The sequence below is a fragment of the Somniosus microcephalus genome, chromosome 1, assembly GCF_052327205.1.
Source record: "Somniosus microcephalus isolate GS21.2 chromosome 1, FLI_Smic_1.0, whole genome shotgun sequence".
Lineage (NCBI taxonomy): Eukaryota > Metazoa > Chordata > Chondrichthyes > Squaliformes > Somniosidae > Somniosus > Somniosus microcephalus.
The window spans coordinates 141,622,518-141,638,859 of NC_140987.1; the positions used below are offsets into that span (position 1 = coordinate 141,622,518).

The 16,342-nt window shown below is 44.5% G+C and overlaps 1 protein-coding gene across 3 annotated transcripts in view; it reads right to left on the minus strand.

The window, feature by feature from the left end:
* Window positions 1-16,342, minus strand: part of slc33a2 (solute carrier family 33 member 2) — a 123,947-nt gene that overhangs the window by 76,071 nt on the left and 31,534 nt on the right. For 2 of the 3 annotated variants that reach the window (XM_085986267.1, XM_085986256.1), the window contains exon 3: window positions 6,420-6,567. In XM_085986267.1, the coding sequence (XP_085842393.1) occupies window positions 6,420-6,567 (148 nt within the window). Of the gene's footprint in view, window positions 1-6,419; window positions 6,568-15,196; window positions 15,726-16,342 lie in introns of those variants that run through there. The other variant, XR_015078186.1, reaches the window with a different exon arrangement.

Sequence of the window (16,342 nt, forward strand, 5' to 3'; positions counted from 1 at the left end):
GTTTGGAGCCATCACTGCCAAGCCCGATCTTGTCAGTACCATGTCCACATACTTCCAGCTGGGGTTGTCAGATAGCAATTAGAATGAGGCCCTGCAATGGTTTTCTCCTTATCCCAAAGTACTAAGGCCAATTTTAACACACCTACTGCAGCCCCAGCTGAGAGCAGCTAATTCAGCAAGACCACAGAGAGAACCTGAGACCTTCTTGGTCAGTACATCTCAACTACTCATAGCATTAACTAGTTGAACCTTCGGAGGGCTGTCTCTCCTCCTGAATTTTATTCAATAGGTCAACACAAAATGCCTATAATTTACACTGAAAAAAAGTCCATTAGTACAAACTATTCTCAGCTTTATTTTATCAGCATGTTTTTTTAAGTCTAAATGTCATTCAAGTAAATTCAGATTTGAACCCAATTTTCTAAACCATAAGAACCTATAAAGTGCTTGACAGCTCCTTGCAGGATAAAGCAACACCTTTTTTCTGTTCATCCAATTTTCTCAAGAGCAGTGACGGTTATTGGCCCAGAAATTCGGGTCCCAATGCGTGAGTACGCACAGGGTACTCACGCATAGGCCCAACGAAAGTGCCGGTTTCGTGCATGCACTGCGCATGCGCGGGAAACCGGCACTTCCGTTCCCATGAAAGGCGGCGTTCAGTGGTCGAACGCGTTGCGCCGGAGAGACGGCGCATGCGCATTGAACTTACGTTTTTTTTTGCAGGTTTCTCCGGGAGGGTAAGTCTCCAGCAGTTACACTTTTAAAAAGCAGGCGCAAGGCCTGCTTTTAACAAGGTAAGTGGTGAATTAATTAAAATTAAAACATTTTTTCCACAGGTTTATTATTTTTAAATACTTCAAAGAAAGGTAAGTTTATTTTTAGCCCCGTTAGAAAATGTAATTCATTTTTTCAAAAATTTAAATTATTGTTTAAAATAGTTATTTCATGTAATTTATAGTTACAGGAAACTTTCGTTTATCCGGAGGTTAAATGTCCGGAAAGCTCTATCCACCAGCAAAATTCAGGAGTCGGTTCAGTTAAGTTTTTTTTCTTTTCGTTGCGTTTTTTCTGCAGTCGTGGCTCTGCAAGGTCTAGCTGAAGCTGTTGCTTAGCTACAGAGATGCTTGCAAGCTACGCCGACTGTTTTGAAGCTGTTGCTAAGCAACAGGGTTTGTTGCTTCACACGGAGCTCAGAAGCTCCGTATGTTTTAACATTAGCGCTGGTTTCTACGGCAGTTTTGATGGGACGGCACCAGCTCGGTCCCGTCAGTGCCGGATACCAGAAAGATTCATGTATGTTAAAAATGTGATTTAAAAAAAAAAAATTATCTGAAGTTTTAGTGATGTTTTGGGGCTTATAGTATTTATAGGTTTGACAGCTCTTCCTGTCAAACTTATGAATGAAGCATTCCCTGCTACCATTGGCTCTCCATGGCACACATGATCCCAGGGGACGCATCTAACTAACTGCGCCCCTGGGATACGCAAGCACTGCGCGCTGGCAGTTGAAGGCGGCCCAGGATCGGAATCCCACGCCGTCCCACAGCTCAACGGCCGGCGCGCTAGGTAAGTGCAGGTCGGGGGCTTGCACCCGCGGGAAGCCCCCGACCTGAATTTCTGGGCCATTATCTTGTAGGCAGCATAAAAAAAACCTCTCATCTCAAGCCTGCTAGCCTTAATGTGCTGTTAATGATTAGCATTCTCACAGAACCAGGAACACGAACAGTTACAGATAGACATCTGCATTTTTTCATTTTTGTCATAAAATTAAAATAAAATGTAATCCAAAAGTCTTCTGTAGGCATATAAATAGTAAACGGGTAATAAGAGGAGGGCTGGGGCCAACTAGAGACCAAAAAGGAGATCTGCGCATGGAGGCGGAGGATAGGCTGAGGTGCTAAATGAGTACTTTGCATCTGTCTTCGCCAAGGAAGAAGTTGCTGCCATAGACATAGTGAAGGAGGAGGTAGAGGAGATACTGGATGGAATAAAAATTGATAAAGATGAGGTACTAGAAAGGCTGGCTGTACTTAAAGTAGATAAGTCACCATGACCGGATGGGATGCATCCTAGGACGTTGAGGGAAGTGAAGGAAAAAAATCTCGGAGGTACTGGCCATAATCTCCCAATCCTCCTTAGAAACGGGGGTGGTACCAGAGGACTGGAGAATTGCAAATGTTACATCCTTGTTCAAAAAAGGGTGTAAAGATAAACCCAGCAACTACAGGCCAGTCAATTTAACCTCGGTAGTGGGGAAGCTTTTGGAAACAATAATCAGGGACAAAATTAACAGTCACTTGGACAAGTCTGGAATAATTAAGGAAAGCCAGCATGGATTTGTTAAAGGCAAATTGTGTTTAACCAACGTGGTTGACGTGGTGTACATGGATTTCCAAAAGGCGTTTGACAATGCCACATAATAGGCTTGCCAGCAAAGTTGAAGCCCATGGAATAAAAGGGACAGTGGCAGCATGGATTCGAAATTGGCTAAGTAACTGGAAACAAGAGTAGTGGTGAATGGTTGTTTTTCGGACTGGAGGAAGGTATACAGTGGTGTTCCCCAGGGGTCGGTTCTAGAACCACTGCTTTTCTTGATATATATTAATGATTGGATGTGGGTGTACAGGGCACAATTTCAAAATCTGCAGATGACACAAAACTTCGAAGTATAGTGAACAGTGAGGAAGATAGTGATAGACTTCAAGAGGACATAGACAGGCTGGTGGAATGGGCAGACACGTGGCAGATGAAATGTAACACAGAAAAGTGCGAAGTGATACATTTTGGTAGAAAGAATGAAGAGAGGAAATATTAACTAAAGGGTACAATCCTAAAGGGATGAACAGAGAGACCATGTGGTATATGTGCACAAATCGTTGAAGGTGGCAGGGCAGGTTCAGAAAGCAGTTTAAAAATCTTACGAGATCCTGGGCTTCATGAATAGAGGCATGGGGGCGATTTTGCCAGCCCTGGGGAGGCGGGGCTGCCAGGAAAATGGCAGAATTTGAGGGCAGGGGCCCAACCCGCCTCCATGCCATCTTCCCAGGAGGCGGGTATCCGACCCGCGTCGGGTCCCGGCTCCTTGGAGGCGGGAAGGGATTAAAGCCTATTAACTGCCTGGTAACAGGTAGTTAACAGGCAGAAAATAGGATTATCCCCTTTTTGCCCTCACAAGTGCGGGCTTCCTGAAGGCTCCAAAACCCGCCAGGTCAGCGAGGCGAGTAGTGGGTCTGCGGGGGTGCAAAGGTGTGCTGTGAAGATAAGTGATGGGTGCAAGAGTGTAGAGGTGAGTATCTGAGGTAAGTACAAAGTGTTAGTAAAAGTGTACTTACCTTTGTTTCTTCCTGCAGGCTTCAGTCGGTGTGTATGCGGAGAGTCTCTGACCTCCGTGTTGAAGATGAGAGATGGCCATTGCATTCTCAGATGCAACAACCATCTCATTTCTGTAAAAGAAGTTTGATGAGGTCAAGACCTCATCAAACTACAGAGAATGTCACTGACAGCTTCACAGAGCTGTCAAACGATGACAATTCATCTGTCAAAACTTTTGACGTTCTCTGCAACCGGCTTTCCCTTAATTGGCCTGCTAAGCCTGCTGGGCTGGCTTAACAAGGTCAATCAAGGGAAAATAGCGTGGGTTGGCCACAAATCGATGGAGACGGGACATCGACCCGCCAAGCAGCAGTCCCACCTCCAGCGCGCCCCCATTAACAAAATCGCCCCCAGAGTACAAAAGCGTGGAAATTATGATGAATCTGTATAAAACACTGGTTCTGCCTCAATTGGAGTATTGCATCCAATTCTGGGCACCGCACTTTAGGAAGGATGTGAAGGCCTTAGAGAGGGTGCAGAAAAGATTTATGAGAATGATTCCAGGGATAAGGGACTTCAGTTACGTTGATAGACTGGAGAAGCTGGAGTTGTTCTCCTTAGAGCAGAGAAGATTGAGAGGAGATTTGATAGAGGTGTTCAAAATCATGAGGGGCCTAGACAGAGTAGATAGAGGGAAACTGTTTGGCAGAAGGGTTGAGATTTAGGTGATTGGCAGAAGAACCAAAGGTGACAAGAGGAAAAACTTTTTTACTCAGCGAGTGGATAGCATCTGGAATGCACTGCCTGAAAGGATGATGGAGTCAGACTCAATCACAGCTTTCAAAGGGGAGTTGGATAAGGAAAAAAAATTGCAGGGCTACGGGGAAAGGGCAGGAGAGTGGGACTAGCTGAAGTGCTGTTGCAGAGAGTCGGCACGGGCTCGACGGGCAGAATGGCCGCCTTCTGTGCTGCAACCATTCGATGATTCTATGATTCAGATGAATTTATTAAACAGCTGAAGTTTACACCTCGCAGAAACAGAATATCCTTCTTAGTAGAGCTAAGAATGAAAAACGCATGCACACCATGCTTCACGTTATTCTGAAAACTGCCGCTTTTTGTTCTATCACTGTGTACTGCAGTGACAAAATAAAGAAATGAACAATATTTAATACTTTTATCAGAATAACTAATCATTTTCCCCAATTTATATTTTTGGGTAAGAACTAAATATACAGATGAGAGAATTTTGGATGCCTTATAATATCAGATCAAAGGCTTTATATACACTGGAATTTCATTTCAACTTAACTTGTCACACTAGATCATAGGAAAACAAAGCTGAATCAGATATTGCTGGACAATATAGTATTTATTTTATGTCAATCAAATGCTCTAGCTGGCAAAGTTGAAAGTGAAATAGAGCTTTACAAGAGATGCAATGTATGGAACACCAACATGCAATGTATGGAACACTAACATGAATAATATAGGAAGGGTGCAACACTTTTCAAGTCTTCAAGTGAGATGATAGCTAATAAAATAAGGCATAGGAGTAGTACCGTACAACCTATTGATCTAAAAAGGACTAATTTTCAGCAATCTGTGACCCACTTTTACAGCACTCCCATAATCAGTTTGACGCTCAATGATACTTGACAAGTCCCACAGGTTTAGAGGGGAGTGCCGGATGCCAAGTCTGTCCTTCCTTCCGATTTCAATGCCAAGCTAAAATAACATTTTTTCCTGTTACGGTTTACTGTTCTCTCAGCAGGTTTTACACTTTTCAGGATACAAAAGTATAAAAGAACTACTGTAACTGCTAGGAGATCAGAATAAAATTTGATGTCAATCCAGCAATTGACTCAATGCAGAGATCAAGGAAGTGTGGACTGGACATCTGACACTCTTGTCATCAGAACATAAAATATATTTTAGGAGCAGATAAAGCTTATTAGACCCAGCAAGCCTGTAACTTTCATTTAATATTGTTATGATAGGAAAATGAGTGCAGGAACAGTACAAGGGGCGTCATGATATCAATACACAGGAGGGCCATTTAAAGATTTAATACATTTGGTAAGTTTACAGATTTTTTTTAAAGGTACTGACAACTAATAAAGTATTGCACAGAAATACAATTTTCTGCCATTTATGGCCCAAATTATTAAAACCTTGGAATTGTCTTTATTTCCTTCATTGACTCCTTTCCACTGTCTATATTTTTGCATCAGTACAGTTTCCACAATTGAATACAATGTAAAAATATAGACAGGGGAAGGATTCAATGAAGGAAATAATTACAAAATACGCCTCGTGTGCTCTCACTGGTCCTTTATACAGTGAATCATTTCTATTAGACTTATGCTCTATGGATCTACCTATACACCCAGACATTTTATTTGCCTCTCCAACTGTCCTACGCTGTGATGATACTTTCAATGTCTGATTAATTAATCTGCCTACATTTTTTTGACTAAATTTTTAAATATCCATATTCACTGTCATTTGTAGTATATTTACTGTAGATTTTTTTAATGAATTAAATTTTATTGCAGATTGGATATTCAGGCCAACATACATAATAACGACGTAACAAAGTATGGTGAAACGTTCTAATGTGACTAACTATTCCCCCACACCTCCTTCCCCTACGCAATCACAAACAGAAAAATGAAACAAATTCTCCTTTTAAAATCTTTAGCAAGACTACTTATAAACATTATGAACAGCAAACTGGATTGATGCTAAGATTAGTTGCAGCCACACAATTAGTACTACTACAACTGATCACCACCTTATGTAGCAAATAACTTACTGTTTTCCTCTTGATCCCATGAGCTTTCACATTGAGGTGAAGACTCTTGAGGCATGTTATCACATGTCCTTTTAAAGTATGGAGATATAACATGCTTTATATTACAATAATGCACCAATTCTATTACATTCGTAAAGAATTCCAAATGTAAAAAAATACAACATTTATATTTTTTAACATTAATGATTTATTTAGTTTGAAGGCAGGTGACACAATACGTGAATAAAGATGATATATTCTTTTTTCTTATGTCTACTAATGAATAAAATCATTAATTCTATGAACTTACTTATACTTGGGCATTAATACGCCACCAAGGCATGATCCAAAAATAGAAAATCCCATCGCAACTATCCCATTCCAGAAGCCCAGCTCTGCCGGAGAGAAACTGTGCTCCAATAAAAACAGTGGAAGCATGCTCACAGCACCCTGTTCTCCTGAAAATAGAGAACAAAATTGATGCACAAATCAATATAATAGCACAGTACTTTGGCAACAATAAATGAGAATGTGTTGTGGCTTGAGGAGAAGTATTTTAATATGTTAAAACATTGGGTACAACCAGGATCTTTGAAGTCATTATCATTTTCAGATTGTGGACACATTATTTCCTAATGAGATTTTTGAGTCCTTTTTTTGACTTTGCGGTTTAAACTGTGCGTCTATTAGGTGGGGGGGGGGGTAATATCTAAAGCTCTCATCCAATGAGAATCTTTTTGTTCTTTTCTAGTTAGATGCTAGTGTGACCAGCCTGTAGTTGCCACATTTGTATTTCCCAACTGTTCATAGATTCCTAGCTAGCTCTGCAACTCATATTGGGCCAGTAATTCCGGTCCCAACGCGCGAGTACGGACGGTGTACTCACGCGTGGGCCCGTTGGAAGTGCCGGATTTCAGCATGCACAGCGCATGCACAGCGCATGCACGGGAAACCGGCATTTCCTCTCCATCGAACCAAGGGGTTAAGAGGTCCAACGCGTGCGCGCAGGACTCTGCGCGCACGCGTTGAACTTCCTTCACTTTGACAGGTTTGCGCGTGTGCAAGGGCCTGAACTTTTTAGAAATGAAAAAAAGGAGGCGTAAGGAGTGGATTCTTGAAGGTAAGTGGTCTATTATTTAAAATTATTACATTTTTTCCACAGCTTCATTGTTTTTAAGGACTTTACAGTAAGGTAAGTTTATCTTTAGACCCGATTTCGTAAAAAATTATTTTTTTCAAAAATTTTATTAATTGTTTTAAATAGTTTTTAAAAATTATTTATAGTTTATTTAATTATTGGGATGTTTTTTAAAATTTTAATTAAAGTTAAACTAGTCTTTTGGGCGCCCGTACTTTTCATGAGTTTGACAGTCTTTACTATCAAACTCATGAATGAGTTTCCCCTCCCCTGGTTGGCTGCAGAGTGCTCACCTGATCCCAGCCAGCACATCGCACTAACTACGCCGCTGGATCAGGCAAGCACATCGCGCCGACATCTGAACCGGGCCAGTGACAGGAAATGCATGCAGGCCCGGGCTTCAGATGTCGGTGCGCAGGGAGAGTGCAGATCGGGGGCTTGCACGCGCGGCAAGCACCCGATCCTAATTTCTGGCCCAATGTGCAGTCAACCAGGATTACAGTTCTTGATCTTTATTTAAACTCTTCAAATTTGCCTCACAGACTTAAGTAAAAATACTGGGAACAATTTAACTTCACACAGAAAAGAAAAATAAATTGATAGATCATAGACAACTGTGAAGTGTAACAACTTTCTCCATAGAACAAGGGCAAAGTTTATTTTGTTTTCTATGTTATTTTTTGTGAATTTTATGCACATCAAGATGAAGGATCATATTGCTGAGGAATGGAACAATGTCACTTTTTGGGCACCCAGCATCAGCATCAAGCACCCACAAATAAAGTTCCCTCTAATTCACCACAGCCTTAGAAAACACCCCCAAGTCCAATGGGACATTTTCCATTTTAATAGTATTTTATTTCATGGAATCAGATGGTAATAAAACTTGTATCAGAGCTGGCATAACAATAAATCAGTATAAAATGAAACCATCAAAAAATTAAGTCCATCGTTAATTATACTCTCTTCCAAAAATGCAACAATCTCTACAAACACAATCAAAAACAGTCATTAACACTTCATCCCTTCTTGACTCAGACACAAAGTTCTAGCACCGCATTGGTAAGAACTATTTAGTTCATCTATTTGTCGTTATATCAAGATCTAATTGTAGGGGTCAGCAATATTTGTAGTACAATTGAATCTTGCAATTGTGACATAAAAACATAAGAATTTTAATAAAGTAAAAGGCAATGAGGCCTGATAAAATCATCCCTTTTTGATAGGTCAACCCCACCTAACCACTTTCTCAGCAACTCTCAATCACTTTTTTCCAGAAAGTTACCTAATTGCTTCTTGAACCCATTTACAGTACATTCAAGTTTCATGGTTTAAATTCCATCGGACTTCTCTCGCTCTTACCTTCCTATTTTAACAGAAAAATTATTTCCTGGTATTTGAATGCTTCATCATAGTGAACTCTCTCAATTTCTTTCAGAATCTTGAAATTCTCTAACTTCACTTTCACAACCACTTGATGCAGATTAAAATATTATATGTGCTAAATCAGGACACCACTAAAATCAGTAATGTTTTATACGCATTCCATTGACTCAGCTCTCGGTTACTTACAAAATATTACTGTAACTATCACAATAGTCATTTCACTACAACATCCTTAAGGCATGTGCAACATATGCGGATGCAAATATGTTACAGGAAACTTTGGTTTATCCGGAGGTTAACTGTCCGGAATGCTCGAGCCACCGGCAAAATTCAGGAGTTGGTTCAGTAAGTTTTTTTTCTTTTCGTTGCTTTTTTTTCCCACTAGTCAGGCTCTGCAAGGTCTAGCTAAAGCTGTTGCTTAGCTACAGAGACGCTTGCAAGCTACGGCCGACTGTTTAGAAGCTGTTGCTAAACAACAGGGTTTGTTGCTAGATACGGAGCTCAAAAGCTTCCGTATGTTTTAACATTAACGCTGGTTTGTCCGGCAGTTTTGATGGGACGGCAACAGCTCGGTCCCGTCGGTGCCGGACATCACAAAGTTTCCCGTACTAAGTTTTATTTGGTGGATAGATTATAACTGTATGTTGAGGAAAAAGTAAAATCCTACTCCTTAAATTTTCTTAAATGCTGCCAATTTTGTAAATGTAGTAATCCAGACAGATTACCTGCTGGGAGACTATTTTTAGTAATCCGTCTGGTGTTGTTGTAATTGTGGATTTTTGGATTACTGCTAAATTCTAGCCCCACTGATGCATTGAAGCTGCAATTGGAACTTGTAACGTGGTACTATGATACAGTACATGAACTGTGCGACAGACATAAAGAAAAGTAATCCCTGTACAGTAATCCCCTTCTGGTACCTTACTCTTATTATGGCCTAATGATGGAAAATTACTTCACTCAACTAAGATTTACTATAATCAGTTTCTGTGTATTTTACTGTTACACATTACTCTCAGCAGCAGATTAGCCAGTCACACCTCTTTAAATCTTCTCTCAAATACATTACATTCTTTATTAATACCAATGCTATGGCAGATTTATTTTTCTGTGTCATAATAGCTTCACCTAGTGGACCTGCAGTGAACTCCAGGCTTGAGAATTTCTTATTTCATGCTTTGGTCTTTACTGCCCTTATTAGACTTAACTTTTTAATGGCATATTTGCAACACTTTGGGGAAAAATGTGGCATTAGGAAGCAAGTGCTGATCTGAAATACAGTCCCGCTCTTAAATGTGACAGGGAGAGTGATGCCTACCCAAGGCAGTGGATTGTCAGTATATTTGCATTGTGTTCAGTTCTGGCCTTAACACCCATGAGCTAACACAGTGCCCCAGGATCTACTGTGTCTTTACATTATGAAGCACATTAACGTCGCTATTTCCACCAACCTATCAATGTGAATCAGACTCTCCAGGTGGACAATATGCCAGTAGGCAAATATAAATTTGTCTAGCCAGGTTATGCTGGCTACAAACACTGAGTGCCCAGTCTCAGCCTCAACTATGTGCTCAGCACATAGCCTGCAAATAAATAATGGGGTTATGAGCTTTGGAGGAAAAAAATGCACTCGGATCATTCAGTCACAACTTAAGCACAGTTAAGAATGTTTTGGATCGTCACATTCCCCACCTTCCCATGAGTCAGGACTTACACCAGGAGGCAAGTAGAAGGACATTCACCCAGAATTTGCTGGGGCGGGGCAACTTGCGATGTGCTCTGCTAGTTAGACTTTTTCCATCACCCTTCAGCTCGAGGTTGGGTGATCAGGTGTTTAGTCGGAAGAGCAGGAGGTCTTCTTATTGGATGAGAAGAGCTTGGAGATGGCATGGAGAGAGACATATGAGAAATTCGAGAGAGACAATGGGTCAGGACTAGAGTAACAGGGAGATTGGGAGAGTTGGTTTGGTTTGGTGAGCAAGAGTAGAGGGAGGAAGCAGCAGAGGCAGCTGAACAGATAGTCTTTACATTAGTGAAAAAAAATCATGAGCTCCTCGCCCTTGGTGGTAGGGGTGAGGGTGGTGGTAGGGGCGAGGGTGGTGGGTGGTGGTAGGGGCGAGGGTGGTGGGTGGTGGTAGGGGCGAGGGTGGTGGGTGGTGGTAGGGGCGAGGGTGGTGGGTGGTGGTAGGGGCGAGGGTGGTGGGTGGTGGTAGGGGCGAGGGTGGTGGGTGGTGGTAGGGGCGAGGGTGGTGGGTGGTGGTAGGGGCGAGGGTGGTGGGTGGTGGTAGGGGCGAGGGTGGTGGGTGGTGGTAGGGGCGAGGGTGGTGGGTGGTGGTAGGGGCGAGGGTGGTGGGTGGTGGTAGGGGCGAGGGTGGTGGGTGGTGGTAGGGGCGAGGGTGGTGGGTGCAGGGAGCGGGATTTTAGAAGACAGCTGGCAACAGAAACCTACAGCTGGGGGTTATCTTTGCCCTCTAGATGATCAGAGTAGTGGGCAGTGCGCATCCATTTTTTCTTAGTGGGCAGTACCGTATATTTGAGGATATATTTGTATTAAATTTTAATTGCTACTGTTCTGCCCATTTACAGATTACAGGGGAAGAAATTCGCTACTTTAGCGCCTCCAGTTAGCGCCTCCGGGGCGCTACCAGCTTTGCGACCGGGCGCAGCAATAGTACCGACACCCACGAAATTGACATGGAGGTTTACGGCGGCGGTAACCAGTAGCGCCACAATCTCCTGCGCCGGGAAATCATGACATCATTGCCATGCACATCGCCCCAGTAGCATCCCGTACCTGAACTTCGGTTCCACCCCCTGCAGCATCACCGGGCGACAACATCGACAGTTGCAGGAGGTGTTGTTCGGGAGGCCGGGAGCTTCGGAGGTGCAAATAAAAGGGGATGTTGGCGCGGGTAGGAGAATAATTTTAACAATGTTGCTATTGATTTTTTCCGATTCCTCCTGGGCCGCAATCGATCAGCCCAGCACTCTGCTGGAGTGCATGGGGCAGATCGGGCCGGATCACGGTCGCCGTCGAGGACCAGCTAACTGGTCCCAATGCAGAGAGAAGGAAGGGGCCTCGGATCGCGGCAGTGCTGCACGGCCCATTGTGCAGTGCTGTACCACTACCGCCCCGCCTGCGTCATTTAGCGCTCCAGGAAGGAAGTGGAGCGCACGATTTAGCGCTCCACTTCCTTCCTGGAGCGCAAACATCGAATTTTGCAAAAGCTGGGAATCATTAGCGCCTAGCGCTAAGTTTCCCAGCTTTTAAAAGTTAGCGCCCCAAACGGGGCGATACTGAATTTCTCCCCCTACATCTATTCCCTTTAGTAAATCCCTGGCTGCTTCCTTCAACTTTACCATTTTGCATTAAGTTTCAGTTTGGGCCCTGACTCTGGATTCAGGCTGCACTCTAACTGCAGTGCGGAGTAAAACTGTTTCACAACAAAGCCACAGCTGTAATGCAAATGCACCCTAAAACATGCCCCAGCACTGATCCTTAAGGTACTCCATGCAGTATTTCCCCCCATTTTGATTTCATTCCTCTAGCAAGTACCACGGCTCCATTTCCTCCAGCCAGTTTCTTATCCATTTCTGAGTTTCACCCAAAATTCCCACTGATTGAGTCCATGATTTGAGCCTTTGAGAGAAGTTTGGCAGTCCGGTACAGTACATTATAGAGTTTGCAACAGTCCACTTCATATAGCACCTCCTCCAAAAGATCAATGAGGTAAGATCTTCCTTTCTGAAGTTATTAGGTCATTATTGGAGATAATCCTCAAGTTTGCTCTTAATATCTGAAGCCATTATTTTACCTTATTGATATAAGGCTATTGGGTTTGTTGTTTATCAGATTTGATTGCCGTGTGATAACATTTCCAAGTATATAGGTATTAAACACAACTACTTCTGAGTAAATTGTTCTCATCGTACCATCCCTTTTAAGTTCGATACCTGATGTAAGTGTAATGCTGATAGTCCCATCTCATCCCTCAATAATAGCTATAAAATTTTGCCCTGTTTCCTAACTGGAAAGTTCAGTTTGCCTGCTGAAAAGATGATTTTGTTGGTGTTGCGCTATTCTTGGCTGCCTTACAAAACAGTTGACTGCAGTCATGTTGGTCTGGCATGGCTGCCTTCAGGGCTAGAGAAGAAAGGGGAGCAGCAAGGAAGACAGCCGCGATCAGGAGCAGTTGCAACAAGAGGCAGGAGGAGGACGGCATTGCGCAGGAAGCCAGACCCACAGCAGGTATTCAAAGAGCGGGTCTCCTGCATGAAATTCACTGAGCAATACATGAGGCACCTTCACAAAGGATGCCGTCACCGAGCTATGTCACCTGCTGCAGCCACGACTCGAGTCTCGCACCAAGGCATGACAGTCACAGTCTCTGTGACCCTTAACCTTTATGACACAGGGGGCTAAAAATTGAGTAGCGCCCAGGGGCGCTAACTTCATCGGGGCGCTAAAAGTAGCACCCCGGAAAAATTAGCGTCCCCGCACTGGAAATTGAGTGGTTGCGCCCCAAGAGGGAAGCGGGGCGCTACTGGAAGCGCCCCGCATCCCTCTTGGGGCGCTGTGAGTCAATATTGCGGCGTTATGATCCGCAGCGCCATACGTTGCGGCACGTCGCGCCGTGGTATTGCAGGCCTTCCTCCCTTCTTAAAGGGGAGGGGCCTTGTGCAGCGCGACCTGGGGCCCAGCTGGGCCCCCGGCAATCGGGAGTGCAGGCAAAAGAGCCCGGCACTCAAGAGAAGTGTCGGGCTCTTGGAGCGCAGCCAGCACTCTGCAGGGGGAGGGGGGGGCGCGTTTCAGGAGGTCTGGGACGGGAGCGCAGGCAGGCAGCCAGCAACAAAAATGGCCTCCTCGCACCTCGCCTTTAAATTGCGCCTCCCCGGCCGCAAGTATGCCCCCCTGACCCCGTCGGACATAGCGTCCAGCGGTAAGTCAGGGGGCGCTCCCGAAGATCGCGGCCGGGACGTGAGCGGAGCGCTGCGCACGCCAATGACGTCATCGCCAGCGGCACAGCGCCGCAGGGTGCTACTCGTTAGCGCCACCACTAACCTCCCACTGAATTTTGCGGGAGGCGTGGGCAGTGCCGCGCCCAGGCGCTAGTTGCTTTGCGTCCCGTTAGCGCCCTCTTAAGGCGCCAACGGGAGGCGCAACCAACTGATTTTTCCCCCAGGGTCTTTGCAGGCTGTAGTAGGTAATACCAGCAACATATCAATTCGCAGGCCACCAATCAGAAAGGAAATAGAGAGAGTACAACGCCAACATGTTCCCGTAAAGGTCAAGGGTGGGACCAACAAGCCCGGGGAACCCTGGATGTCAAGCGATATACAAGAATGGATTAGGAAAAATGGGAGGCTTTTAGCAGATACAAAGGACTAAAAACAGTGGAAGCACTAGAGGAGTATAAAAAGTGCAGGGGGATACCTAAAAAAAGAAATTAGGAGAGCGAAGAGGGGGCATGAAAAAACACTGGCGGGCAAAATAAAGGAAAATCCAAAGGTGTTTTATAAGTATATTAAGGGCAAGAGGATAACGAGGGAAAGAGTAGGGCCCATTAGGGACCAAAGAGGCAATCTGTGTGTAGAGCCGGAAGATGTAGGTGAGGTTTTAAATGAATATTTTGCATCTGTGTTCACGATAGAGAAGGACGATGTAGGCATAGAAATCAGGCAGGGGGATTGTGATATACTTGAACAAATTAGTATTAAGAGGGAGGAGGTACTAGCGGTTTTAATGGGCTTAAAAGTGGATAAATCCCCAGCCCCTGACGGGATGTATCCCAGGCTGCTGTGTGAGGCAAGGGAGGAGATTGCAGGGGCTCCGACATAAATTTTCAGAACCTCTCTGGCCACAGGGGAGGTGCCAGAGGACTAGAGAACAGCTAACGTAGTACCATTGTTCAAGAAGGGTAGTAGGGATAAACCAGGGAATCACAGGCCTGTGAGCCTATCAGTGGTAGGGAAATTATTGGAAAAAATTCTGAGGGGCAGAATTAGTCTCCACTTGGAGAGGCAGGGATTAATCAGGGATAGTCAGCATAGCTTTGTAGGGTAGTGGGATTCGCAAAATTGGACTTTACATTAATAAGGGTCAAATGGCAGAAGAGGCCATGATTTTAAAGACTGTTTTATAAGGAAGCCCAGAAAAGGGTGCATACAAAATGGCCGCCATACCATGTGACCAGCTTATTGGGACACTTTAAAATGGTTCCTGCGCAACCTCAGACAGCTTTGTGGATTCAACCTACAGCAAGTTCTGGAAGCCGTTTCTGAGAGAACGAAACCAGACCCACACATATGCATATGGATTAGATGCAGATCCAGTCAAGATCGGCCTGGAGACAGAGGCCATCAAAATGTTGACCCAGACAAAAGGGGACAATTTCATATTCATGAGAACAGCACCCAGGACTAGATAACGAGATCAGCAGGACATTAAAAACAATGAAGGTAATTCCAGACCAGAGATGGGCCTTTACCAGCCGTTTACATTTTAAAATATAATAACTACCCCGCTGTGCTCCCAGCCCGCCAAAAATAAAACAAAGACTAACCTGATTTTGGGCGGGAAGTGAAGCCTCTGAAGAAAAGGTATAACTGGAGTTACAGCTGGAGGGGGTTACAGTGGCAAGCTTGAAGACAGTCGGAGCTGGAGAGCGGTCGAGTTTGAATCCGGACAGCCAGAAGAAGAAGCAGGCACTCGCAGGAGGAAGAAGAAAGCCAACATCGAGAAGGCCGTCTCGAACCTGGCGTCCCACCCCGGGGAAACACATCGGGAGATCATCGACCATCCCCGGGCCGTTGCCGGAACTAGAGGCCACCGACCCAACTTGGGAGAAGAGACAAAAAAATAAAGGTCCCAAGAGAAGAAACCTTCCAGCCACCCCGGCTCAGGAGAAGAGAAAAGAGACTGAAGAAGCGATGGGAGCCAGCCCAAGGCTCCTCTGACCAGGGTCGAGCCGACGATCCTCGACCCCGCCGACATCCAGGCCCGCTGGTGTCCAGCCGCCCCCGACCCCCACCTCAGGAGAGAGGTGTGGCGCAGCTCGCAGGGGCTCCACGATCCACGTGGAGACGAAATGCCTGAAAGGACCAAACACAAACTCGATTTCAAAACCTTGCACTTCCTAGTGGGATTGGTGAGCATGTTTCTGGCCCTTCACAATCAGATCTAGATAGGTTTAATAAGGGGGTGGATTTAAGGGTACAATTAACATGAGTTGTCCCTCGATGTTCCGTGTGTTTCCTTATTTCATAATGATCTTTGTAGAGTATAAGATGCCTGTATTTGCCTTAGTTAGTACTGTGTCGTTATGATTTGTTTGTGTGTTTTTCCCTCCCATGTACTCCCTTATCTGCTTGCATTTGATTTGATATTTTTCCTTATGCAATAACATTTCATTTTGTTTCATCAAACTTGGTCTACAAGAGTTTTCTCTACATTGTAGTTCCTGCGCCTAAGTCCAGAGTATAGAATCTAAGGGGCGAGTGGGTCGAACCACTCAAGGTTTTACTGTGCAAGAGAGAGAGGCCTCTAGAGAGAGAAACCTCAAGGAAACCTCTCGAGGAAAACCCCTTACAGGGTCAGGAGGTTTAGAGGGGATTTGAGGAAAAACTTTTTCACCCAGAGGGTGGTTGGAATCTGGAACTCACTGCCTGACCAATTTGATTGAATTTTGAGGAGGTGACTAGGTGTGTGG